The 26457-nt window shown below is 42.2% G+C and overlaps 2 protein-coding genes across 3 annotated transcripts in view; one reads left to right on the top strand and one right to left on the bottom strand.

Moving 5' to 3' along the window:
• COG5 (component of oligomeric golgi complex 5) overlaps positions 1–11494 on the top strand; it is a 295076-nt gene extending 283582 nt beyond the window's left edge. Inside the window, exons 20-22 of one of the 2 annotated variants that reach the window (XM_040260820.1) lie at positions 1242–1368; positions 1866–1945; positions 10773–11494. In XM_040260820.1, coding sequence (XP_040116754.1) covers positions 1242–1368; positions 1866–1945; positions 10773–10887 — 322 coding nt within the window. In that variant the 3' untranslated portion in view covers positions 10888–11494. Of the gene's footprint in view, positions 1–1241; positions 1369–1865; positions 1946–3000; positions 3731–10772 lie in introns of those variants that run through there. The other variant, XM_040260819.1, reaches the window with a different exon arrangement.
• Positions 11495–11754: 260 nt separating this feature from the next.
• HBP1 (HMG-box transcription factor 1) overlaps positions 11755–26457 on the bottom strand; it is a 31795-nt gene continuing 17092 nt past the window's right edge. Inside the window, exons 5-11 of the mRNA XM_040260821.1 lie at positions 26168–26279; positions 25969–26081; positions 23726–23882; positions 22915–23059; positions 16394–16711; positions 13883–14024; positions 11755–12809 (exon numbers count right to left, since the gene is read on the bottom strand). Of these exons, the coding sequence (XP_040116755.1) occupies positions 12792–12809; positions 13883–14024; positions 16394–16711; positions 22915–23059; positions 23726–23882; positions 25969–26081; positions 26168–26279 (1005 nt within the window). The 3' untranslated portion in view covers positions 11755–12791. The remainder of the gene's footprint in view (positions 12810–13882; positions 14025–16393; positions 16712–22914; positions 23060–23725; positions 23883–25968; positions 26082–26167; positions 26280–26457) is intronic.

Genomic DNA, 26457 nt, shown 5'->3' with positions numbered 1-26457 from the left:
TTTCCAGTAGTATTCTGGATCCAGCCAGAACCAGCTGTCTGGTGAGAGCTCTCCTGACTCTTGAGTGAGCCGTCACTGTGGTGAAGAAGCTCGTCCTGCTTTGTGCAGGCCCTTGGCTATAGACTGGAGTAAATAACATGGTGTGAAGTGCGAGGCCAGGGTACAGAGCTGTTGTACAGGCTTCAGAATCTCTGCTCAGTCAGATGTTGCCATATTACCTCTTGAGATTCAGCCTCTACAGCTTGGCCTTTATCAGAGCCCCAAGCCAAGGAGGAGTCAGTAAAAGTTTCAAATTATTTTTGCCAGCATTTTGACAAGGTAGTAGGTGGTTAGTAACAGGGTAGATTTGCCTGCAGGTTCCTGTAAAATGCAAGCAGGCGTACACTGGAGATACTACAGGTTCGGTTCTAGTCCACTGCCTCACAGCAACTCTCAGAGTAAAGCCAGTCGCATGGATTGTTTGGTTTCCCAATGCTTATTAAAGCTATGTTTAAACTATCCTCTAGTTAATTAAGGATGTAGTAACATTATGTCTAAAAAAATTATATATATCTTAATTAAAAATATTGCTAAAAAAGATGCTAACCATCATCTGACACCACAGAGCAGGGTTGCACAAACCTTCAGTTTGTGAAAAATAAAAAGCAAACAAAAAAAACCCACCAAATCTGAGAAGCACAGTAAAATGAGACAAGCCTGTCTTGGATGGTAACACCTAGACACAGTGTTTTAGAAGAAAGGGATGTCCAGTGAGGTAATAATTTCATATATATATAAGGATATAATTTCCCTTTGAAAGCTGTATAGAAAATGGTCGAATTTATCCACATTAGCATATAGCCCATGGGAGGATTATATATAAAATAGAAGTTGAAAGTGTTGGCCACCGTTAGAACCTTTTAGTTAGAATTACTTGAAGGCTTTAACTGTGTGCTTTCATTTTAGCCTGTTATCTGATGAGCTCTAAGGGGGGTTTTGCTGAATCACCTTTAAGTAAAGTCAGACCCAAAGGCAGTGAGCTCGGGGCCAAGGAAGGAACTAAAGGGGGGTGGTCAGGCTACATGTATGTGTCTGTGTGTGTGTGTTAGGCTAAGAAATGGTTAAGAGGGAAGACTGCTATTATTCATTCTGTTACGTATTATGCATTACAGTAATGTTAATATGCTATCAGGGTTCTTCTACCAAGTCACCTCTTTCCATATTGAACAGCATTAAGTGACTTCTGCGTTTCCTTCATTTAGACCACTGCTCTTCCAGACAAGCGAGCACGTGGCCGGCAGCCCTGCACTGGGGGACATAATTCCATTCAGCATCATTATTCAGTTTTTGTTCACAAGAGCACCCCCCGAGCTGAAATCCCCCTTCCAGGTAAGGAGGTGAAGCCAGAATCCTCTTACTTGTCTTCCTTCTGAGCTCAGTGAATGTGGGGGACTCCCCTGACCCCACCCCTAACTCACTGAAGGTTCTGGCCTTCTCCTGCCAAGAGAAATCATGAATTTGTGTCTTAGCAGCAAATGATTCAGGAGGGAAGGTTCCCACTACCCAGGTCCTACTTTCTTATCAATGTATAGATCACCTGCCGCATCTAGAATTAGCCCTTTAAATAACAGTGACGCGAGTAATTTATGTTCATAAAGGTTTTTTCACAGAGGCCCCATTTCCTTTGCTGACCCACCTTCAACTGACAAACCCGAAAGGCCCCCTGGTGCTGGGAGGGTGCACCAAGGGCTGTGCTGCCCGCCCTTGGGGCCGGTGTCTGGGGTCCTCTCACCCCAGGAGTCCCAGAGATCCTCTCTGAACCCACGAACGCCCCACAGGACAGGACAGGGTGTAGCCACTCTCTCTGACTGTGTTTCCATCCGCAGAGGGCAGAGTGGTCCCACGCACGCTTCTCCCAGTGGCTGGATGATCACCCTTCTGAAAAGGACAGGCTCCTCCTCGTCAGGTAAAGCGACGTGTGCAGGTGCACCTGCGTGTTCTTGAAGCCGGGGGGGCACTGGGGAGGAGTGGGGCCCAGGCAGGCGTCCACATGGTGCGCCCCGGGTCCTCACCTGCCGAGCGCCGCCAGGAGAGCTGGTGGCCGCGCAGGCTTTGCTCTCCATGACCCTTGCATCCGCTAGTGCTGTCCTGTGCCTGATGCAGCCTAAGAACCTTGCTCTTTGAAAACCATCCTCAGCTATGACACGACTCCTGGCCTTGGCTCCACATTTTCTGCTTCATTTCCATGTGGGGCAGTTACTGAAGTGGTGGAGTACAGATGTGGGTAAATGTGGTATAGTTGTTAGTAGACACACAGCAGCCTGGTGCCTCTCAGATGTATTTATGCACGTGTGCACGCACATGCAGACACACACACCCCGCGTACCCCCGCACACACACACATGCACCCTGCGCACACCTACCATGCTCAGGGAAGGATGTTTCCACCCTCTACGTGTACTCACACACCCCACGCACCCCCGCATGCACACACCCCACACGTACACCTGCCGTGCTCAGGGAGGGGTGTTTCCACTGTCACATAGGCACAGACACCGCTCGCCCCTGCACACACACACACACCTACACACCCCTGCATGCGCGTGCACACACTGCACACACACATACATGCACACATACACACACCCCGCACACCCCCACCACGGGTGCATGAAGCAGGGAGGGACGCTTCCACCATCACATGTAACTTACTAAGCATCTCTCCTGCATCAGCACCGCTCCTTTGAAATTTCTCTCACCAAGACCTGCCGAGACCTCTTAGCCACCAAATCCCAGTGTTTCTGTTCTCTCAGTATCACTCTGCAGCTTTAGCTGAAAGTGACCACCACTTCCTTCTTCAAACTCATCCCCTGACCAACTCCACACATTTTTATTAATGCCCACTATGTGCAAGGCCCTTAGGACACAAAGCAAGCCAAGACAGGCCCCGCCTTCTCGGCTCTTTCCTGACCCCTTGGTCGTTTGTTCCTGCTCTGACCTCTGTGACTGCTTTTCCCTCAGTCTCGTTTTCGGAATTGTCTTCTCCTGCCCACTCCTTGAATGCCATCGCTTCCCACGGTGTGTCCCTAGCTCCTCTTCCTTCACGTTCAGCCTGTATTTCCGTTCCCCAGTGAGCTCCCTCAGGCCGGTGACTCTAGCGGCTCTTCTGTCCTGGGGCCCCGGGACTGCGGTGCACCTTGGTTGCTTGGGGTTTCAGGCCAGCAGAGTTGCTGTTACATGTCACCACTCAAAATCCCACAGAAATCTCAACCCCAAAATGTCAAAAATAAATCATTTTTCCTCTCAAACCTGCTCATTCTCCTAGACTCACCATCTTGGCTGGGGTATCACTGTCACCTGTATTCAGCCAAGCTAGAAAACCTTTAAGCCATCATCCACCTCCTTGGTCACCCTCATTCTCCAAAGCCCATCAGCTGTACCTCTTAAATCACTCTGGGAACCATCCTCAGCTCTTCAGAGGGCTCCTAATGCTGCTGGTCTGGGCAACAGCACCGAACATGTTTGCCTAGGCCTGAACTCGGGGTGAGTTGGGTTGTCCAAGGGCAGTGTGGGGCTCATGTGTGAAGCGATTCTCAACTGTGCTGGCACCCGAGAGTCATTTACAAAGCTTTGAAAAATCCTGGTGTTGAGACCACACCCTCAACTCCCTCAGAATCTCTGGGGTTGAGTCCTGGTGTCAGGATTCCTTAAAGTGGCTGGGCAGCTCTTTACAGCATCAGTTCAGTTCACTCACTCAGTCGTGTCCAACTCTTTGTGACCCCATGAATCGCAGCACGCCAGGCCTCCCTGTCCATCACCAACTCCCGGAGTCTACCCAAACCCATGTCTATTGAGTCAGTGATGCCATCCAGCCATCTCATCCTCTGTCGTCCCCTTCTCCTCCTGCCCCCAATCCCTCCCAGCAACAGGGTCTTTTCCAATGAATCAGCTCTTTGCATGAGGTGGCCAAAGTACTGGAGTTTCAGCCTCAGCATCAGTCCTTCCAATGAACACCCAGGGCTAATCTCCTTTAGGATGGACTGGTTGGATCTCCTTGCAGTCCAAGGGACTCTCAAGAGTCTTCTCCAACACCACAGTTCAAAAGCATCAATTCTTCGGCACTCAGCTTTCTTCACAGTCCAACTCTCACATCCATACATAACTACTGGAAAAACCATAGTATTTACAGCATAGCCAGGAGTAAAACCGAGTTGGCCAGGTGAGAGACCCCACGGAGGAAGGAAGCTGTGGGAAGTCACGGGAGGAAACGTCAGCCCACCAGGTCCTGGGAGGGGAACTGAGCTCAAGCATGGTGACTGGAGCCCAGGGAGCCCCTGGCCCCGCCAGCGCCTGTGTGGGTACAGTGGAGCTTGGCCCGCACCTGCTCTTCTTCCTTACTGTTACCCTCTCAGCCAAGAGCATCTGATCCAGAAACCGGGCAGGACGTGCGGTGATCTGTCACCATCAGCACAGTGTCTGGTTAAACTGGTTTCAGAAAAGACTTCAGGTGCGAATGAGGGACTCTGCTTGGGGCTGCCGTGGGGGTTGTGATGTCTGTGAGTTTCCCTTGAGGCCCATAGACTCGCCCAGCTGCAGCACAGCGGGCGATAGAAGAGGACTCAGGACTCAGTGAATCAAACAGGGTGCATTTTTGTCTTCTTAAAAGAGTTGGATGGACTTCATCTACAACAGTTGTCCTGCTGTGGGCACATCGCAGCTCTGTTTTCTTTTGCTTCTTTTTAAAAATGTCTCCTGAGTGATATCATCAGCAGTGCTGTTGCTAAGCCTATATTTAGCAACCAAAAATTACGCTCAGAAATACTGTCATGCTTTCTGAAGAAGGCCTGCCTATCACTGCACACATGGCTGCAATTAGAGCCTTCCACCCTGAGCAGGAAGTGAAGCCCTCCTTGAGGGATTTCAAGACACTGCTTCTCCTCCAGCTCAGGCCGGTGGCAGGGAGGGGCGCTTTGTCCTAGAGTACACTCTTCCTTGCTGTCATTGCAAAACTGGTTTCATCCCTGCATACTGAAGCACCACTGGATGAATTTCTTGCCCCTGTAGATAAACCCAGGGTGAGAACTGTCCTTTAAATGTCAGTAAATTTCTTTTAGCTTTGGGGCAAACCTTGCTGTAGACTCATCTGCTGCTCCCGGCATGGTGTGTTGTCATAAGTGGTTGTCATAAGTAGGGCAGATCGAGGGTACAGCAACTACTGCGGAACTAATGGCAAGTAATGACCTCTCTTCTGCCTTCCTTCTGCTTCCTTTTGATGCCGGATATTTTCTCTAGAGCTTGAATGAATCCTAGTCAACTTAATAAGCCAGTGACTCCTGGGGCCATGTGGGGTAAGTGGGGACAGTGGGGAAGAAGGCACCTCCCCAGCCCCCAGCAGGCAGGAGTGTGTGCCCGCGGCGGGAGGGCAGCAGCGGGAGAGCCTGCAAGTGTTGCCTGTGTTCTCCACAAAGATGAAGGCTGAGGTTTTGATGCAGATTCCTCAAGCTCTGCAGAAGAGGTAGGATTGGCCACAAACCCACCAGTTCTTGATACTGGCAGTGGGGCAGTGGCTCTTTTGTGGCCTCCTTGCCTTTGCTCCTCCTGACTCTCAGTAGGGGAGCACCGTTATGGTGTCACAACTGCCTACAGACTTTATTTGCTGATTGGTACTTTGCATCTGTACAATTGTCAGTTCTTTGTGCCATCCTTGGACCACGCCCCCACCCTCCTGCAGGCATCCAGGACCCACTCCTCCACTTCTGTAGGACCATACAACCGCTATGGATGGAGGGTGAAGTTTGGTCTCATAGGAGCTGATGTTCCAGTGGCACGAGATCCCTACCCATTCTGGGAACTGGGTGCCTGAGATGAGATCCTGGGGTGGATGGAGCCAGGGGAGAGCCTGTGAAGGCACAGGTAGTTTTTTAAGTCATTTATGTGTTTTAGTATTAAGCACTGATATTTCATAGCTGACAAAAATCAGTTTGGTTTCTATAAAAATCTCCACGTATATCACAGTGCAGTGTTGTCAACACAATCCCTTCCTCTACTAAATGTTTGCAGAGTTCATGTGTTTTTTTTTTCAATAAGGATAAGTTTAATAATCTTCCTATTTTGGATACAAACCAGAGTTGAAAGTCTTACATAATGTTTGGCCGAGTTTCCAAGAAAGCTGATGTTTTTTGCTCAGGCAAATGAAGTAATATAATAATTGCTTGAAAATCTTGCTCTGATTTTACGTGGGAGGGCAGCTTTAATCCTTTTTCTCTCCATAGTTCTCATCGTGTTTTTGATGAACAAAACCAAAAGCACTAACCACACTGATTTCTGTTCTTCCACATACTGTGTGGTTTTATGTAATGTCTCACCGTTTTGAAAGCAGACAAAACTGCTACATGGATTTTTGTCCAAATAGTAGATAAAATGACTCTAACCCTCTAACCCATTCACTGCAGAATGATGACAGTCTGTGAATTCCAGTGCTCTGATTTCTTAGACTGATGCATCCACACCATCGATCGTCTCAGACAGTGGGCCCTTGGGGGTTTCTCTACTGTGTGTGAGTCTGCAGGGCCTGCATGGTGGGAGTGGGCCGAGTGCCTGGGATGCCATGGCAACTTGAATAGTATCACTAAAAGAAGCATGTTCTCCTCACAGAGAAACAGCTTCGTTTAAGCCTCAGCTCTGCCGTGAATAAGGCATCTAGCAGAACATTGCTCTCTAAGGGCCTTCATTAGATTCCATTTTGCGTGCATGGGCTTTGCGGATCCCCTACACTCATGCTTCTCTTATATTTACTTTTTTCAGCTCTTTTGTCCTTTTCATCATAGTCCTATCTTCCTGTATCTAATTCATTTTTTAAATTCATTCACTATGCATTTGTCAAGCACTAGTCCCGGGGCTACATTCATGCATGAAACAGTTGTTAATCGTTAAGAGTGAAACTACCCAGCACAGAGATCTCACGCTGCAGTGTGATCGTGCGGGCAGAAGGGTAAAGACCTGCCCTTTGCATAGAGAATCCCAGGCCATCAGGAGTGCAGTGAGGGGACCTTCCTGGTGGTCCAGGGGCTAAGACTCTGAGCTCCCAGTGCAGAGGTGCAGTGGGAAAACTGTGTTGGAGGGCTTCATAGGTGCAGAGGTGTGCCTAGGGGAGCCAGGTGCTTCACAGGACAAGCCTTTAATTCTAACTAAATCTTGTGGGTATTCTTCCCACTTTGCCGATGGACAGGTCAAGACACAGTCTAGATCACAGAGCTTGGTCGGGAGGCAGAGCCTAATGTACCAGCTGTGCTTTTTAAAAAATATTTATGTATGTGGGGGCTGGGTCTTTATTGCTGTGCATGGGCTTTCTCTGGTTGCGGTGAGCAGGGGCTGCCCTCTAGCTGCAGTGCCTGGGCTTCTCGATGCTACGGCTTCTCGTCTTGGCTCGCGGGCTGTAGAGTGCAAACTCAGTAGCTGTGGCACACAGACTTGGTTGCCCTGCAGCGTGTGGGATCCTCCCGAATCAGAGATGGAACCCACATCTGCGTTGGCAGATAGATTCTTAACCACTGGGCCACCAGGGAAGTCCCCAGCTGTGCCTGCCAGGCTTCCACACCCCCCACCCCCACCTCCTGCCCTGCTGGTTTCTGGGTTGATTACTTTATTGTGAGTGGCGAAGTATGAAGCTGGCTTTCAGAGATCCATCCCCAAATGCTGGGGTTCTGCTAAGCTGTGCTATTGGCGCAGAAGTCCTAGACTTTTCCACTTCTTGTGACTCCAGGGCGGTTTGTTTTGTGCTGCTTGGAGTCAGGAACTGCTAAGTCACTTCAGCTGTGTCCGACTCTGTGTGATCCCATAGACAGCAGCCCACCAGGCTCCCCCGTCCCTGGGATTCTCCAGGCAAGAACACTGGAGTCAGGAAAGACTTTATCAAAAACAAGGCACTTCAGCTGGTCCTAAGTAAAAGCTCTGCAAGAAGTGGGGTTGGGTGGGGGGTTTCGTGTTGGCATTCCAAAGATAAGGACAGCTGGTCCCGAGGAAGGCTTTCACTAACTTAAAGACTGGCTCTCACTAACAATGAGATGGTGTGGACAAAGGGAAACAGGCCTTTTTTTGGAGCTCGACTTTATTTTAGAGTATTTGCACAGGCACCCCAGTCTCTCAGTGGGTGTGCATAGGGGTTGGGCTCTGCCTGTGTCAGTAACACAGACAGCAGAAATAAATGATTTGAGGGTCTTTTTAGGTACAGCAGAGGCTGGAACCCAGCAGTGACACAGTTGGGAAAGGTTGGCAGTGAAGCTGACGTGCAGTGGAGTTGTGAACGTAGACACTGTCCCGGGGGTGGGAGGGCACGGCAGGAGGTGGACCACAGGCAGCCACGCTGGCTATGGTGTGGCAGGTCCTCTAGCGCAAGGCTGATGGCACTGGGGTGACCACCACCCACAAGGCTGCGCCAGTATTAGGGCACAAAATGGCAGGATTCGGACTGAAGCAGAGGTAGGAGGAGGGACCACATGTGCTAGTATGTCGTTCAGTTATTAGGTCACGCCCTACTCTTGTCCCCCCATCGACTGTGGCACACCAGGCTTCTCTGCCCTTCACCATCTCCCTGAGTTCGCTCAAACTCCTGTCCATTGGGTCAGTGATGCCATCCAGTCATCTCATCCTCTGTCGCCCCGTCTCCTCCTGCCTTCAGTCTTTCCTAGCATCAGGGTCTTTTCCAATGAGTGGGCTCTTCGCATCTGGTGGCCAAAGTATTGGAGCTTCAGCATCAGTCTTTCCAATGAATATTGAGGGTTGATTTCCTTTAGGATTGACTGGTTTGATCTCCAGCACAATTTGAAAGCATCAGTTCTTGGGTGCTCAGCTTTATGGTCCAGCTCTCACATCTTTACATGACTACTGGAAAAGCCATAGCTTTGACTATACAGACCTTTTTTGGGCAAGTGATGGCTGTGCTTTTTAATACATCTAGGTTTGTCATAGATTCCCTTCCAAGGAGCAAGCGTCTTAAATTTTGTGGCTGCTGTCATCATTCACAGTGATTTTGGAGACCAAGAAAATAAAATCTGCCAGTTTCCACTTTTTCCCCATCTATTTGCCATGAAGTGATGGGACTGGATGCTATGATTTTAATTTGTTGAATGTTGAGTTTTAATCCATCTTTTTCACTCTCCTCTTTCATCAAGAAGCTCTTTAGTTCCTCTTTGTTTTCTGCCATTAGAGTGGTATCATCTGCATGTCTGAGATTGTTGATATTTTTCACGGCAATCTTGCTTCCAGCTTGATTCATGTAGCCTAGCATTTTGCATAATGTACTCTGGCTATAAGTTAAATAAGCAGGGTGACTATACAGCTTTTGACGTACTCCTTTCCCAATTTTGAACCAGTCCTTTGTTCCGTGTCCAGTTCTGTTGCTTCTTGACCTGCATACAGGTTTCTCAGGAGGCAGGTAAGGGGCAATATGTAGGGTGAATTAACAGGACCTGAAAACTGGTTATGTGCAGGACTTACAGTTTTAGACATAGACTGGGGAGATGATGGTCACTTTACTGAAATAGTAAGGGGGCAAATACTACTCTTCATGTAGGTTTTTTTACCAGAGGTTTGTCTTTTTCTTTTTATGGTTATTTTTTTAGAGCAGGTTCAGGTTCACAGCCAATTTGAGAAGGTAGAGAGAGTTTTTCCATATGCCCCCTACCCTACATGCACAGCCTCCTCCACTACCAGTACCCCTCCTCCAGAGTGGCCTTCATGTCTACACTGACACACTGTCATCTGGAGTCCATAGGTTACACTGGGGTTCCCTCTTGGTGGTGTACATCTTGTGGGTTTGGGAGGCCCTAGGTTTCTGACAGGTGAGTCTGAGGGAATCCTGGAAGGAATCACATAAAGATGTCCAGAAGGCAGAGATGAGGAGAGAGGTCAGGACAGGGAACTAAGAGGTTAATTCAGCTCCATATAAAACCCTGCCAGTGGGAAGCAAGGTTGAGGGGTGCTATGGTCTGAGCACTGAACTGGCCACACTCTCATCAAATATAGTCCGTGTAGTTGAATGAAAATAATGACCAAACCTGACAGAGGACTATGTTTTTCAGTGTTTGGGAGCAAATAATACAGGTAAGAATTGCGTATGAGACTTGAAACAGTATGTGAGCTATGATAGCTGTGGAAATGCTCCGGAGCGTGTGATTTCATGATTATAACAAAAACTTGATTGTTTTACTTGGAACATAGATAGACCAATAATTAAAAGTATGCATAAATGAACAAGCATAGGGCTGGACTTGATCTGTGCTGTAGTTTGGAGACCCCCGATCTAATTGAGAACATTGATCATACCTATCGCTAAATTCAGGCTGTCTTCTTATCACAATCTGCCAACAACTGGAGCCTACGAAGTTTACCCTACTTGTGGATTCACATTCAAGTAACAGGAGTATAAAGCCCCTGCAGCATGAGTGTGCAGTGAGGGCCCCGCCCCTCCAGGGCAGTCCACTCTGCAGAGCGGGGCGCCCCCTTGTGAGCTCTGTGCAGACACAGCCTGCACTTGGCTCTGCAGAAGTCTCTGCAATAGGAAAGGGAAACAATCTTAGCTGCCAGAGCGCCTCGATTGTGATGAGACCACTACGTGCAATGCGGGTTGAAAACTGCACAGCTCTGCACCTTGGCCACAGGAACCCTACTGACAAATGTTTTGAGGGCCATCCGTTGACTGAGCAAAGCAGAAACAAGCTGGTTTTAAGCGCTGGCACCCTCCAGGCTGCTGTTCATCTGTATGCCTTCTGACACTGTTTCCCTTTGGTTTTCAGGGGTGCTCTGGAAGCTTATGTTCAATCAGTAAGAAGCAGAGAAGGCAAAGAATTTGCACCGGTTTATCCCATAATGGTTCAACTGCTTCAGAAAGCTATGTCTGCTCTTCAGTAAGAATGTGAAGTATTTCTTAATCTCCATTTTTCCTACTCTAAAAGACAGCTACCATCTACTGTTTCATGAATCTAAATGACTTTTCTGTATTTCCCTGTTGACCTCTTCTGTTTACCTCTTAAGCTCTTCTACCTTAAGTAGCATAAAATGTCAAAATAGATTTATCACCACCTTGAAACTCTGCAGAGCTTATTTTTCCAAAAAGATACCAAACTCTTCTCCCCCATCGGGGTTTTCTATGAGGCTAAAACTTCTTTCCCATCACTGAGTCCCCACAGCTTAAGGGACGGGGTCAAGTTCTATAGTAAACACGCTGCTTCTCCCCAGCCGGCGTCCTTTCTTGCTGGGTAAGGAGTTAACCCAGTAGCTTCCATTATTTGGCTGCATGTTAGAATCACTGGTAGCTTTAAATAACCCTGATGCCCAATTTGTACTCCATATTACTATGTATGGGGGTAGGAAGCAGGCATTACCATTTTTTTTAAAATAAAATGTTTCCAGTGTGCAACAGTTTGGCAACCACTGGCATATCCCGAAGCATATCCGAAGCTCAGTGTTGTTTAACTGCATCTTACTGTATCTTTAATAATAGAGCAAGGCTGTCTTCATACTTTGTGTGTCACTTTATTAACAGCAGACTTTGGGGGCTGTTCCACTTTATAACAGAGATGCCAAGTTAATTAGCTTTTACTCTGAAAGGAGTCTTATAAATAGTAATCTGGGTCCTTCTTTCTATTGCCCTTGCCTTGTCATTAACATTTTACAGTTTACAATCCCATAAGCCACTTGTAAAAATATTTTCTATTTCCTGAACCTATTATTTGGATGACTCATTCATAAAGTTCAGTCAGGATAAATCAGAAGTCAAGAGATAAACAATTTTTTTCATTTTATTTGAAATAATATACAAGAATATAGTGTGCAAAATTTAGGGGCAACATCATGAAGAAGTGTAATGAACTGAAATCAATTTTATAGCTGTGATTCCTAACCAGAAACACCACTTGGTGAGTAACATGAAAAGCCATGATTGTAGCTCAGAGCAGAAGCAGCTCTACTGCCGTTGTGTTTGCTCTCGTTGTAGACAGCTGGAGGAAAGTAAAGTGCAAGTGTTGCACTGCTTGAGTGCAAAGTCCGCCCCCACCATAGACACGATGACAAAAACGGTATTAAGATACGTGGCTGAGGAGATATAGGACACAAAGTTAAAAATACAATGGTGTCAACTGTTAACAGCACCATTACAGTGACTATATCCCAATGCTATTAACTAACTTTACCTTGGCCTGGGCTGGGTCTCCACTGAAGTCGAGGGTGGGCGCCGCCCAGTGTGTCCAACTCAGCTTGGGAGCCGTGGCAGGTGGCTCATAGGCTGGCACTGGCACCATCCACCGGCCCTGTGTCCTGGCAACCTCTTGGCACTGGCCAGACTAGGAGCCCCCGTGTTTGGCACAGATCCTGAGCCATGTGGTGGTTGCTCAAGGAAGGCCAGCTCCCGGCTTCTGCTTCACCCCATTATGTGTACAATACAGATTAATAAGCAGTAAGGAGCCAATGTATAAACAGCAGTTACATATTTTTAAATTCCCCTTTTGTACAATTTAAAATAAAACATGTATACACTTCTCCTCTCTTTTCTACTGTACTTTAGCACCACAGGATATCAATTTTCAAGCCTATATTACCTGATAGACATATATGAAGTTTGGAAGAAAAATAAGGCAATTTGGTTTACAATGTTGATAGTTTTAGCTTACTTAATGCTCTAATGGAGAAAGCAAATCCTCACTCATTATTAAATCATTTCAAGACTCAATGCTATCAGTATCTTATGGTCACACAGATTCAGGACAAATGGTGAGACCTTCATCTTAAATCTTTCCATCAACAGTCAAGCATCCTGTTTAATGTTGCTGTGAGCCCTGTGGAGATAAAATTAAAACTCAGTGAATGCTTACAAATCAATACATAATTTTACAAATGAAAGCTAAGATGGATAATATATTAATAACAATACTATTAAAAAAGATTGCTTTCTCAAAAGTGGTAGATTTTTTAAAGTTGGCTAATACCCAGTGGTCCAAGCAACCAGAAAGTTTATGAAAATGAGATGAGAGAGATGGACTAGGGTGAGCAGAAATGAAAGGGGGTCCAGGCAAAGCTCTACCACACGGAACCCTAAGGTAGGAACTTAAAAACCCAGTCCAATCGTGTTCTTATATTGGAATCTGACTACTTTTTATAAAGAAATTCTTAAGTGGATGTGAACGACGTGTTACTATAACAGAAACAGACAAATACACGGGATGAATTAGAACATCCTTAGCCAGCACTCCTGCTGCAAAATACTGTCATCCCTTTTAGTGAAATTTCAAATTAAGCTCATTCTATCATGTGAAGCATTCTTGTAATTAATCAAAAACACAACTTAAAAAAATGCCAGTCTAGTAATGGAGACGTTCTAAGAATCAAGTCTGTCCAATACAGCATTATTATGGTGCGAACTTGTTTACCAGCCTTCCCAATTTTCTATTTCTTCTCCATCCTGACATTTTTTAACCTAGAAATTCTGGGCAAATGTCAGAAGTCCCCATGAAAGTTGATTAACTTATCTCTACCTCCACCATCCTTACCCATCACCAACTAAGAAAAGCTGTTGAGACATACCACCCCAAATTAGAAAATTTTTCTGCTGTGTGATATTAATGAGTTAATAATCCTTATCTTTCAACCCAACTAGAAATACATTCCAAATCTTTCCACTTCAGCATCTCCACCAAACATTTCTACTTTCCATGCTAGAGTAAATGGCACTAATGATGAAAGGCAGCCTACCTTACATGATGATGGACAAACATTATTAGGCTTTGAAAGATAAAAAGGCCGAGAAACAGCTTCAACACCCTTTTAAAGGCTCTAACAAATGCTCTAATGTGACAGTACAGTTTCGGAGTTAAGTCAAGATCACTTGAAGGAACTACTTTTTGAAACGTACTGAATTGGTTCTTTTCCTTTTCCAACAGTCGGGATTTAAACGTTTTTGTTCTTCAGCCAAAGCCTTTGCTTCTAATGTATACATCCTCCTCTCCTCATTCTTCATTTTCTTCCACCTGTCACCAAGGATCACACTTATGGCTCTATAAAAGAAACATTTACACATGCTGAAGGCAAGAATTTTTCAAAAACTCATGTCAAGTGCTCCTACTTCAGGAAGAAATATAAAGTTGAAAAACAAAAATCTTGTCCAACACAGAGAATAGGAAAGGTCAAGACTATAGTAGTCATTTCCAGTAAAATCCTAAGTCATATGGTCCATTCATCATAATCTTGGCAATTAAAGCATCCTGGAGTAGGACCAATATTTCAAATTGTCAGAGAATATCTAAAATGGCTAAAAATTGGGTATTTTACACAGCTTTGATTTGAAGGGAAAAAATAAAGTATTCAGAGAAACAGTTTAAATTATCATTGGGTACATCAGTTTTTCAAAAATGTTTGAGATATTAAGGCAGAGTATCAGCAGCATGAAGTATTCACTTTCTGTTAAAAGCTCTTCTTTTTCTTTGTGCCCATAACCCATCAAGTAGTCTTTTTTCTTTCATGCACCCATAAAGAAAATAGAATGGCATTAACTATGTACTTACTGCTTATCTCCTAAAGACACCACCAAATAAACCTTAGGCATCATCTGTACTTTAAAATGGATAAATTCAAGGAGGACAATTCAGACTGGTAAGACATCAGGATTGAAATCTGAAAGCTGTTTCCTATTTACTAATCGAAGGGCTTCCCTGGTAGCTCAAATGGTAAAGGATCTGCCTGCAATGCAGGAGACCCAGGTCTAGTCTCTGGGTGGGGAAGAACCCCTGGAGAAGGGAATGGCAACCCACTCCAGTATTCTTGCCCGGAGAATCTCACGGACAGAGGAGTCTCGTAAACGGGGTCTCGAAGAGTGGGACACAACTGAGTGACTAATACTTTCACTTTCATTTACTAATCTGCTCCCAAACCTACTAAAATAGTCACATCCAGAACAACCAGACATAACTGTTTTTCCTTCTGTGAAGAGCTTAACCCTTAGTTAACTCTCAATTTCATGACACTCAACATGAAAAAGGAAGTCTGCAATGACTGTGTGTAGTACATACAAAAGATTTCACAATGGCTGATATGGAGACTAGAAAACTGGCCTCTAAGCTTTAGAAAAACAGTTACCACAGATGCTCTACTCCTTGAAATTTAAAATGTTATAAATGTATGTATTTTTTAATATAATAAGCTGATGCAATTAATCACTGCATCTTTGATTAAAATAAAAACCAGTTTTTATAGTCTCTGGGTTAAAGGTACCATATAATGGTTGATACATGTACTATTTGGTTACAAAGCATTCACATATGTATTAATCCCCAACACAGATACATTTGGTAAAAGAAGCTTCTTTTTAATAAAAACAAAAATATTGGGGATGGGCAAAATGGGTGAAGCTGGTGAATAGGTACAAACTTCCAGATATAAAATAAGTCATCGGCTGTAATGTACAGAAGGGTGAGCACAGTGACTAATAAATACTGTGGTGTATTTGAAAACTGCTAAGAAAGCTGATCTTAAAAGATCTCATCACAAGAAAAAAAATCCCTAATCATGGTGATGTATATTAATTAGACTTATTGTTGAAGTGTGAAGTCACTCAGTCATGTCCGACTCTTTGTGACCCCATGGACTGTAGCCTACCAGGCTCCTCAGTCTGTGGAATCTTCCAGGCACAAGCACTGGAATGGGTTGCCATTTCCTTCTCAAAGACTTATTGTTGCTATCATTTTATTATATACAAATAGCAAAGCATTATGCTATACACCTGAAACTCAGTATGTAATATGTCAGTAACATCTCAAATATATGTATATAAAAAGAGATGAGTCATTCAAACCTGATTCAAAGCTGAATTCTATGTGCATAATCATTTGACTTTTCTCATAATATTAATATGGGTAAGGGAACAAGGAAGAATGGGAAAGATAACTTGTGGAGAACTTGGTTTGAGGAAGTGAATAGTAGAGGATTCCAAGATGAGGTAAGGGTACGAGGAAACGGTAGGAAGGACTAGCATTAACTTTTATTCCTGAGCTCGACTGAGGATGCCTCTGCGTTTAGTCTTTTGGCAAATCTGGCAGTCATTAGAAACTGCCAACACCTGCACATCCATTGTAAAGTACCTCCTTGAGGTCTGACAAAAGAAGGTGCTAGTTTCTCCTATAAAAGTGGAACAGCTGTTAAAACTAAATCCTCTAACAGGCAAGTGACATTTAATATTATTTTAGATGGCAGACCTTTACCTCTTAGGTAACCTAATTATCTGTCTTAACTTTTACTTTAAAGCCAACCTGGACAACAGAATTCAATAATGAAAGCTACTGAAGAATAAGTTGATTTAATTATCCCAGTTCCTGTGAACCCCACAGCAGTATTATTCAATTATCACAGTCAGAATCATCACTATTTTTACCTGTTATCTTTCCCTGGATACATCTGAGTATATTCAACTCTGTATTTTTTGGCAAAAAGCATGAAGGCATTCATTGGTCTTTTGCACTTGTTAGGAGAAGTGGCACTCACAGTCCCTGAGCTGTGGGTTTTGACAGCTTTAGCGTACAAAGAACTGGAAGAGAGCTGTGATGATCCTGGTGAGCCACAGTTTTTACTGAATCCAGATCTTTCAAAGTCTTGACCTCCAGGTCCTCCACAAGACAAAGACGCACGACGCTGACGAGCCATACTACTTAGCACGTAAACGGCAGAAGAATCCATAGGCGTGAAGTCATAGCTATAAATAAGTTTAATTCAGTACAATTATCTGATTTGTAAAAACAGGATTAAAAAAATGTATCCTTAAGATCTGATTAGAAACTTCTGTGTATTTTACCTTAAATACCAGCAACACTACTTTAACAACTTCACCTTTGACAGTTGGTTATAACATGAAAGCTTATGTGTGCATTTACTAAAATTAGTTTTTTTAATCTTGAGAATACAAAAAGTTTTTTTTTTAAGTACTTCACCCCTCCCCACCCCAAAGGAATTTATAATAATCCACATACTTTATTCATAGCAAACACCTCCTTAAGATCCCATACAACTCACTTATTCCTACTTTAGATTTATTTTTGGACAAATCTGATAACCTATTTTGTTGAGCTACAGAAACCTGAAACGAAAAAAATTTAAACAGTAGCAGGCATACATACCAGACCTAAGGACTAACTGCTATAGAAGGTAAGATGTTGGCTAAGGACAGGGAGAATTGGTTAAATGTAGCTGAAGGAACTTAAAATGCACAGTAGCCCGATCATTTGTTCAGGTACAAGCAGTCATACATGCATACATCTCCCCTAAAGGCGATCCACATAACACAGCCTAAAACTTAAACACCCACACTTGTCAGAAAGACTACATTTCGTCTGCTATATTCAGTTTATACAGGTATCAAAGTAAGTTCTCCATATTATCTTACTTTCTCAATTATCTTGCTTGTTGATTATTATCCTCTCTATATGAAGAAACAGGCTAAAAAAAAGGTAAAATATCATTCACCCACAGCCTCACAGCTATTAGCTCTCAATCCTGTTTGTCCATCTCCAAAGCCCCAGGTTGCCTCAGCAATATCATAATACTCTGTACCATTGTTGGCAAACCTCAAGGTGAATAATCATCACTTACTGAAAACATTGTCTGAAAATTAGAGATAATGAGGACCATAGCCTAAAGATAACCTATTAAAAGAGCTCTCTTGTTCCAACTGTATAAATTTTTTTAACTTACTGCTTACATTTTTAATCTTAACAGAAAATCTTTTACTCTAAACCCAACTCTCTCCCCCCCTGAAAACATAAATTCTAGCAATACATCAACAGGTTGATATGAGCTACAGGAATAGTATCTGCCTACAGGTAAAACAATATGAGATTACAGATGATTCTAGACATATACGGAGAGCTACGTGAGTGGGGTCCACACCATTCACTGCACACAATAAAAATGACTTTTAGCAATTATCACAACATCTGTTTTAAAAGGTATCACAACAAGCAACAAAGGTTTACTGTATAGCACAGGGAACTAGTCAGTATCTTGTAATAACCTATAATGGAAAATAATCTCAAAAATAAGTGTATAACTCGATCACTTTGCTGGGTACCTGAAACATTATAAATCAACTGCACCTCAATAAAATATATTAAGGAAATAAAAGGTATTACATGAAATAAGTGTACTTGAAGACGTATGACTCCAAAATCATCCAGTAAATGCTTAGCAATCAGTATTAAGCCCGAGAAATAATTTTTGCTACCTCAATCCCCTCATATGTAAAACAGCAAACCTAACCACTGTTAACAAACCTGACACAAAATTCTTACTCTCCACTGTGCTTGCGTGCTAAGCTGCTTCAGTCATGTTCGATTCTTAGGGATCCCATGGACTGTAGCCCACCATCCTCCGGGCAAGAATACTGGAGTGGGTTGCCATGCCCTCCCTTCAGGGCAATCTTCCCATCCCAGGTATCAAATCCCTAACTGAAGGAAAATATTTAATTACAATTTGAAATACCAAGAGATTTAAAAATAGGGTAAGCTAACTGACTACTGAAATTTGAAAATACCACCATCTAGTGGTACAACCAACCATCCATTTCCACTATGGATAAAATCTGTAGTTTGAAATATTCAATCACAGAATTCAGATTTTGACATGACCACAGCATTACAATATTACATAAAATCAATCTTTAAAAAGTTTTTTTTGCTATATTGAACATTTACTGCCTTCACAATCTGTAGTTCCTAAAATATGCTTTTATTTCACACCTCACTTTTTCTACATACTATTCCTCAAGCTTACAATGCCCCCTTTCCCAACACCGTCTATTAAAGAAAAACTCTACAATATTGTAGTGTATATTAAGCAAATCACAAAAATTAACTCACTTAACCCTTTTACAGCTTTTTTTTTCTTTTTTCAAAGACCCACAGAAAAATTGAAAAATTAACTTATCCCAATTTCCACAGCAAATCTATCACAAAGCCAGGACCTGAATCCTGGCAGTCAGCTCCAGAACCAAGGTGCTACTAGACTACACTGCCTCTCAACCAGCACATCACACACCATACACACGGACTCATTCATCACTTCTTTCTTTAGACTGGAAGCAGAGAGGCAAGCTTATGTTTTAACTGATTTTAAAATCCCCAATTCCAGCATATTCTAGGCGCTCAAAATGTCTGATGACTGACCAAGAGGGTAAAATAAACAAATCTGGAGAATGTAAAAACTGGGCTCAAAGCCCATCTCTGCCACTTAGCAATAATACAGCCTTGGACAGGTAATCCTGTAGCCTGTTTACTCATCTCTAAAATGAAGAGAATACGTGCTATGCAATGCTGGAAGAATAGACTATAAGACAGGCAAGCTCACAGGTACTCAAGTGAAATATCAATTATTATTGAAAAAGTAGCCTAGATTGGTAAAGTGACTTCCCTAAACCTGCCCAGGGGTGCCTAGAAGATTGGCCTCAATGCCCAATTGTCTCAAATGGGCTTCTTCAAATCAAATTCTCACTTGGAAGCTTCCTTTCTACAGTAGAGCCACAAACTGTGTTTAAGAGCTCATCAGTTTATTGCTGACTTCTGGTCCTCTGCAAGCTGACATCGACTCACATGCCCTTCTCCAACAAGCATGACCCAAAAGCACCTATTGTGTTGCCAGCAATGTCTAGCTGGGTACTATAAACTCTAGTCTTCACAACAAGGAGTAGAGTTAGGTGGTGTTATTACATCCAGTTTACAGTTAAAGCACTGAGGCTTGCATCTGCAATAAGAGAGTAAGTCGAATCTAAAATACAACACATGGAATTCCTTGGCGATCCAGCATTTAGGACTCTGTGATTTCACTGCCTGAAGCCCGGGTGGGCACTAAGATCCTGCAAGCCAGATGGCATGGCCAAAATAGAGAGAACAGACTTGCCAAGGGGGAGGAAGGGTGTGGGAGGGAAGGACTGGGCATTAGGAAATGCAAAAATTATTATATACAGAATGGATAAACAGCAAGGTCCTACTGTACAGCACAGGGAACTATATTCAATACATTGTGATAAGCCATGTGTAAAAGAATATATGTATAATAAAACTTAAAAAAAACAAATAGGATATTTCTAATGTTACTGAAGTTCTACATTGGCCATACCCAGAGATATCCACTCTCCTGAAATGTTTATCATTCCCCCTTCCAGTAATTTTATTATAAAATAAATTCATAAACAATAAAACTATAACAACACTGTTAAAACGGCAACTATATTAACATGTTATATTACTTAGAATGTTTAATTGTGCAGAATAAACATCACAGGCTTGCTGTCCTTTCAAAGGGTTACTTACAGGCTGGCAATGACTAGCATTTGGAATTAGGATTTCAAGAGGGTTCCCCTCATTCCCACAACTGGTAAAGTGGCTCACTGTTCCTAAACTGTGGGTACTGAAAATACTGTTTACCCTAAACATCTGCTTTCGTTCGGGAAGCTTTTGGTACATGCCAGGCAGAGAGCCTGTGCACCCAGCTCCCAATAAAACCTCTAGTGTTGCATGTCTAATAAGCTTCCTGGCAGATGACAATTCTTACGTGTTGTCCTAACTCCCTGCTGAGGGAAATAAGCTTGTCCTGTGTGACTCCACAGGGAGAGGACTCCTGGAAACCGGGCTTCACGAGACTTAAACCCACGCCTTTCCTTTTCACAATTTTGCTTCATATCCCCCTTCACTGTAAGAAATCACAGCTATACATGTGACTCAGTACTGAATCCTATGAGTCCTCCCAGTAAGACACTGAACCTGGGGCTTAACTTGAGGATCCCTAACTGTGTAACGTATATTTTATATACAATGTGTGTTAGTCACTTAGTCACGTCCAACTCTTTGTGACCCCATGGATAGTAGCCAGCCTCCTCTGTCCATGAGATTCTCCAGGCAAGAATACTGGAGTGGATTGTCATCTCCTTCTCCAGGGGATCTTCCTGCCCCAGGGACTGAACCTGGGTCTCCTGCATTGCTGGCAGATGCTTTACCATCTGAGTCATAGAAAGATTATATGAATTGTTACTTAACATTTCTAAAGTTGATCCATGTTTAACAATGTATGTCTAAGGTGGCACTAGTGATAAAGAATCTGGTTCAATCCCTGTGTCGGGAAGATCCCCTGGAGAAGGGAATGGCAACCCACGCCAGTATTCTTGCCTGGGAAATCCAAGGACAGAGGAGCCTGGCAGGCTACAGTCCATGGGGTTGCAAAAGAATCAGACACGAATGAGCACACACAAGATTCATTTCTTTTCCACTGACAAAAAGAATTCCATTGCATGAATGTATCGCATCCGCTTTCCAGTGAATGAGTACTGACACTGTGTCCATGCTTTCGCTGTCGTGAGCAACAAAGCTATGAGCTTCACACATCCAGTGCACATCTACAAGCATTTACTCTCTCTGGTGTACATACAGAGGAATGGAACTGCTGATATTCGGGGGCTGACAATAAAGCCAAATTATCTTCCAAAATTTTTGTGTCAGTTTACACTCTCACCAAAACATTAGAGGTATCATGAATCTACATCCTAAGAATACTGAGTATCGGACCTTAACATTGTCTTGTTTTTCAAAGATGACTCTATATGAAAGAATCAAACAGCATTTAGATTCCAATCGTAGGGACGTTTAATGAGCATACAGCTTGGGTCAGGCCCTGTGCTGGTTACCTTTTTTTCCTTTTTAACAGTCTCCCTTATGCTTTCAAAATAAAAACATATTAACCTTATATTAAACTGAATGAAATAAAATTGTCAGCCCAGCAAAACTCTTCAGAATTCTCTACTTAAATGCTTATGAATTTGTTAATTATCACAAAGAAACAATGGGTCTTAAAATCCTAGATATTATAATCAGACTTTCTCTGCATTCCTTCTGGGAGAAGGGTGACCCAACTGCCCCCATCTTCCCAAGACTGAGGGGTTTCCAGGGATGCAGGACTTTCAGTGCTAAAACCAAAAAAGTTCCACAAAAATTCAGTTGGTCAACCTTCTTGAGTGTCAGCACACATGGGTTCTTATCCTGTTGTGCAACTTGTTAAACAAGATGATCTCAGGAAAAAATCACTTTCTTCAAGTCTTTCCAAATATTAACTTTTTTGCTATTCTCACAATTGTTAATCCATACAACTAAAGACCTTGGTCAAACTGAGTATTAAAGAGTTAACTAAAGGAAAAAGGATACAATTAAAAGATTAATGAACTGGTTCAAAACAACTGGCCAGATTTAACAAATTTTTTTAAACTATCAAAGCTGATCTATTTCAGTAGGACCTTGTTGTTTATCTATTATATGTATACAATTTGTATCTGCTAATCCCAAACTAATTTATCCCTCCCCATCCCCTTCAGGTAACTTTTTCAGGTAAATTTGTCTATCTGTTTTGTAAGTTCATTTGTATCTTTTTTTAAAGATTCCACATATAAGTGATATGGTATTTGTCTTTCACTTACTTCACTTAGTAATCATCATTGCATCCACCCATGTTGCTCCAAATGGCATTATTTCATCCTTTGTAAAACTTCTCTAGAATTACTATTTTAATTACCAAGTATTTTTTCATTTATTCTTATACTGTTGACCCTTAAACAATATGGGTTTCAACTGCATGGGTCCACTTAAACATGGATTTATTTTTTTCAATAGTAAACACTACTCAGTCCATGGTTGGTTGAATTTGCCTACACGAAAAGCTGGTTATAAGTTATATGTGGATTTTCAACTGTGTGGGGTCAGTGTCCCTAACACTTGTGCTGTTCAAGGGTTGACAGTACATACTTCTTCTAAGTAGTCCTTTTTAATTCTCACATCTTTAAAGGTTTAACCTCCTAAATAGCAATCATTAGGGAGATTAAGAGTTAACTTTAACAGAGGAAAAAAAAGAATTATTTACTATTACCTTTTAAATGTATCAAAAACACCTGAATCATCAAAATTAATGGCATCGGGGTGTCCAGGAGGTAGACATACATCACCAATATGAATTTCACAACATGGAATGCCATGCTGTACCACAGTCAAGCTTGGATAAAATGATGACCAACCTAAAGTTAAATCAAACAGTCATTACATAAAGGATAGAGACTGAAAGAAAGCACCCAAATTATTTCTTAGACATGTCACCTCTGAGTGTTAAAAAGTTAATATTTCAGAGATTTGTAACACAAGTCATGTATCTTTGCCACAAAACAAACCCAAGTATTTTATTTAAGCAATGCAAAAAGCCCTCCAAAACTTGTTTAATTCAGCATTTTACTAATGCATCAGTTCTATCAATCAGTACTCCATCTACCTACAAGACAGTAAGTGATAAATGATGATGATTGAGACCATGAAATAGTCTCTGAATCATTACATTTGATACTGTGTTAATGTGACTCAGGTATAAAGCATAGTTGGCCTAAACCAAATTTCAATTACCAGAATATTTCATTCCCCAAATTACATCAAGACAATAGAGAGCTTATTATGGTATACCCTACATGAATCTACAAGTTCATACCCACAGGAAGTAGAGCTCCACCTGATTACTGCTAAGAGATTTAAACATCAGTAGGTATTATAAGGCATTTCCTATGGTAGTTTTAGTGTGAAAGAAGATTTCTCTTCAAAAGTTTTTTCTTAATCATCAAAAATCACGCCATAAGACATAACTACAGGTTTAAGAAGCTTTCTTTGAACGTTATGACAAATTCAAATCGAAGCCCTACCTTTATTTTTAACATAGAAAGGGTGGTCCAGTTTACACTCTACAGTAAGTAAACCATCTTCCACTGTACCAGGATCAAAAGTCAACTTCAGTACAGACTCACCAAATGATACACTTTCTTCATGTGATAACAACTTTAGACCATCAGAACCATAGCCCTGGAAATACATGCATAGAGCAAATAAATTGGCAATGTTCAGTTCAACATGGAGTGATGTTCCTATTGTGTGTAAGATTTTGTAGAAAAGGTAAAAATAAGATGGGATTCTTGCCATTGAGGAGCTATCAACCCAGTAGTGAAGAAAGGCAAATATATAAATTACTACAATATAAAACAGACTGGAATCAGTACTTCAATGTAAAAATAAATAGTGCTATATGGACTTTAAAGGGAGATATTAACTCCAGGAGATTAGGAGGGCTTTCAATTCCCATGTGAAATGGAATCTAGAAGCACTCTCCTTATACCAGGAATAGTTTTAACTAGCAACTTCTTTGGAGAGTGCTGAGTATTTGCTAAAAATACAAGATGAATTCAGAGTTGGGGCAAATAAGGCTGCAAAGAAGGGCCCAGTTAGTAAGTAAGTAAGTAAAGGGGTCTTAAAGACTGGCAAAGTGCTCAAGCTTTCCTTTGAGAAGGATCTGGGAAGTCAATGAAAGTATTATGGTAATGACTCAATTTTATGATGATGACAAAGACTACAGATAAAAGCTATCTCTAGTATTCAATTTATTTGAAGATTCAACAGGAGAAACCCACTACAGTCTTGAATTGACAACTGTAATGGTGGTAGAACTGGGCTGAATAAATTCAACCAGTCTTTACTGAGTGCTCAGTAGACGCTAGGTGCTAGGCTCTGAAAACACATGATCCCTACCCTTAAATTCACAGAAAGACAAAGGAGACAGACATGACAATGGCTAGCTATAATATCCAATCAAAGTTAACTAATAAAATAATAAACATAAAAAGTCTTAAAGGAAATAGAATGGATCAACTGAATATGAAGGGAGGAAAGGAAATAGTCAACTTCGTGTTTTGAATGAAGCAAACAAGAAAGATTTTGAATCTGGCAATCAAGAAAAGATAATAATACTCCTAAAAGAAAGGAGGAAAACAGCCTGGAGGGGAAGATAAAGGCAGTCCAGTGTTGGTTATACTAATAACTAGGTTAAAGAATCTTCTGATTCTTCGCTCTGTAAGAACTTAAAATCAATCCAATTCCATCTTACAAAACAGGAAGCCAACACCCAGTGCAAGGCCAGTCACGAAAATGTTAATAGCTGCTGGTAGAGCAAAAAAGAAGAGCACAGCTCTCCTGACTCCAAGACCAGAGCAGTTTCCACGGGCGACAAGGAATTGCTTTGAACATTATCATCAGCGAGGAAGTGTAAACAGAGTGAGGAGGGGTAGAACCTTATCTAACATTCAACATCATGGGCAGACAAGTCAACAGCAAAAAAACCCAAGACATCAGAAGGAAAATCAGGGCAGTACCATGCTACACAAAAGAAGACAATCCACTGTGCAGAATGCTGCAGAAATGACAAACCAAGCAGATTTCTAAATCAGAATGAAACCAGTAACCTTTGACACAATTTTAGTAGAGCTACAGAACTCAAAGAAAGACTACAGTGAACTTTACTATACAGTGCTTACAGCATGAAGGAAAACTGAAGGCATCAAGACTATCTTTCTCAAGGACTTAACAGACAGCAGGGTTGAAACAGGAATTTTTAAACAAGCACACTTCACAGGCCCATTTTCTCTGCCCAAAGTGGAGATGGAGAAAGTGAAGATTTCAAAGATAAAGGTTTCATCAGTATTTCTCCACTGCTACCCATTACTGCCTTTGCTTACCAACTCAGAAAACACCAGCATGTTATTGGGTCATTGTAAAAGTAACTCAACTCTCTATCCATGGGGGAATTAACCACTTTGTAGATTACCTAAGATAAGGCTTTGGTTTATTTATTCATTTTATGTTTAATGCCAGTTTAGTTTTCCCTAAAATGCAATGTGTAAAAAGTGCTAAGAAATACTTTTTTCCCATCTAAGAAAGCTTCATTATCAAGGTAGGATCTCAAGTCACTGTTGTTCACACCAAGAGGATTCACAAAAGCTCCTCCTAAAACATAGGATGCCATGTAACATAAAGCAAGTGGAAGATACATCTGTAGATTAATAAAAAACCTGTGCTCCCTTTGAAAGACTTGGAAAACTTTAAAGAATTTTAAATCAACCTTGTGAGTGCCCATCTGGAGATCTTCCTCATTATCACAGCCTTCGGTTCTAGCAAAATCTTCCACATTCTGCCATTCCTTATTGCTTCCCTTATGAAAGCACAGTCGTGTGCCTAAAGTTGAAATAAAAAACAAGTATTAGATATGTGATCAGTGTGTTTGCTACACTAGTACACTAAAAATTTGAGCCTTTTTTAACCTTTCAAAAAACAGTGCCAAGCCGTTGAAGGCCAGGAGTTGCACCACCCCAGGTCGTCGTCATCTGACAGGGAGGACATGCAGAAGATGCCCGGCCCCGGCTCGCTGTTCGCCTGTGGGAAAAGCGTTGCAGACGCTTTAGTTTTCATTTTCAATGTATTTTGTTAATATGTGTCTTCAGACTTTATTAGTAGGTAACTTACTAATTTTAAACTGTGGGAGAAAAAACTGCCTTCTGATGTTTTGGGAAGTTTAAGTTAAATGCATTTTTTTACTGGTAATTCTGAATTT

Source organism: Oryx dammah, unplaced genomic scaffold (assembly GCF_014754425.2).
Source record: "Oryx dammah isolate SB20612 unplaced genomic scaffold, SCBI_Odam_1.1 HiC_scaffold_18, whole genome shotgun sequence".
NCBI lineage: Eukaryota > Metazoa > Chordata > Mammalia > Artiodactyla > Bovidae > Oryx > Oryx dammah.
This window is presented reverse-complemented; position numbering and strand designations above follow the sequence as displayed.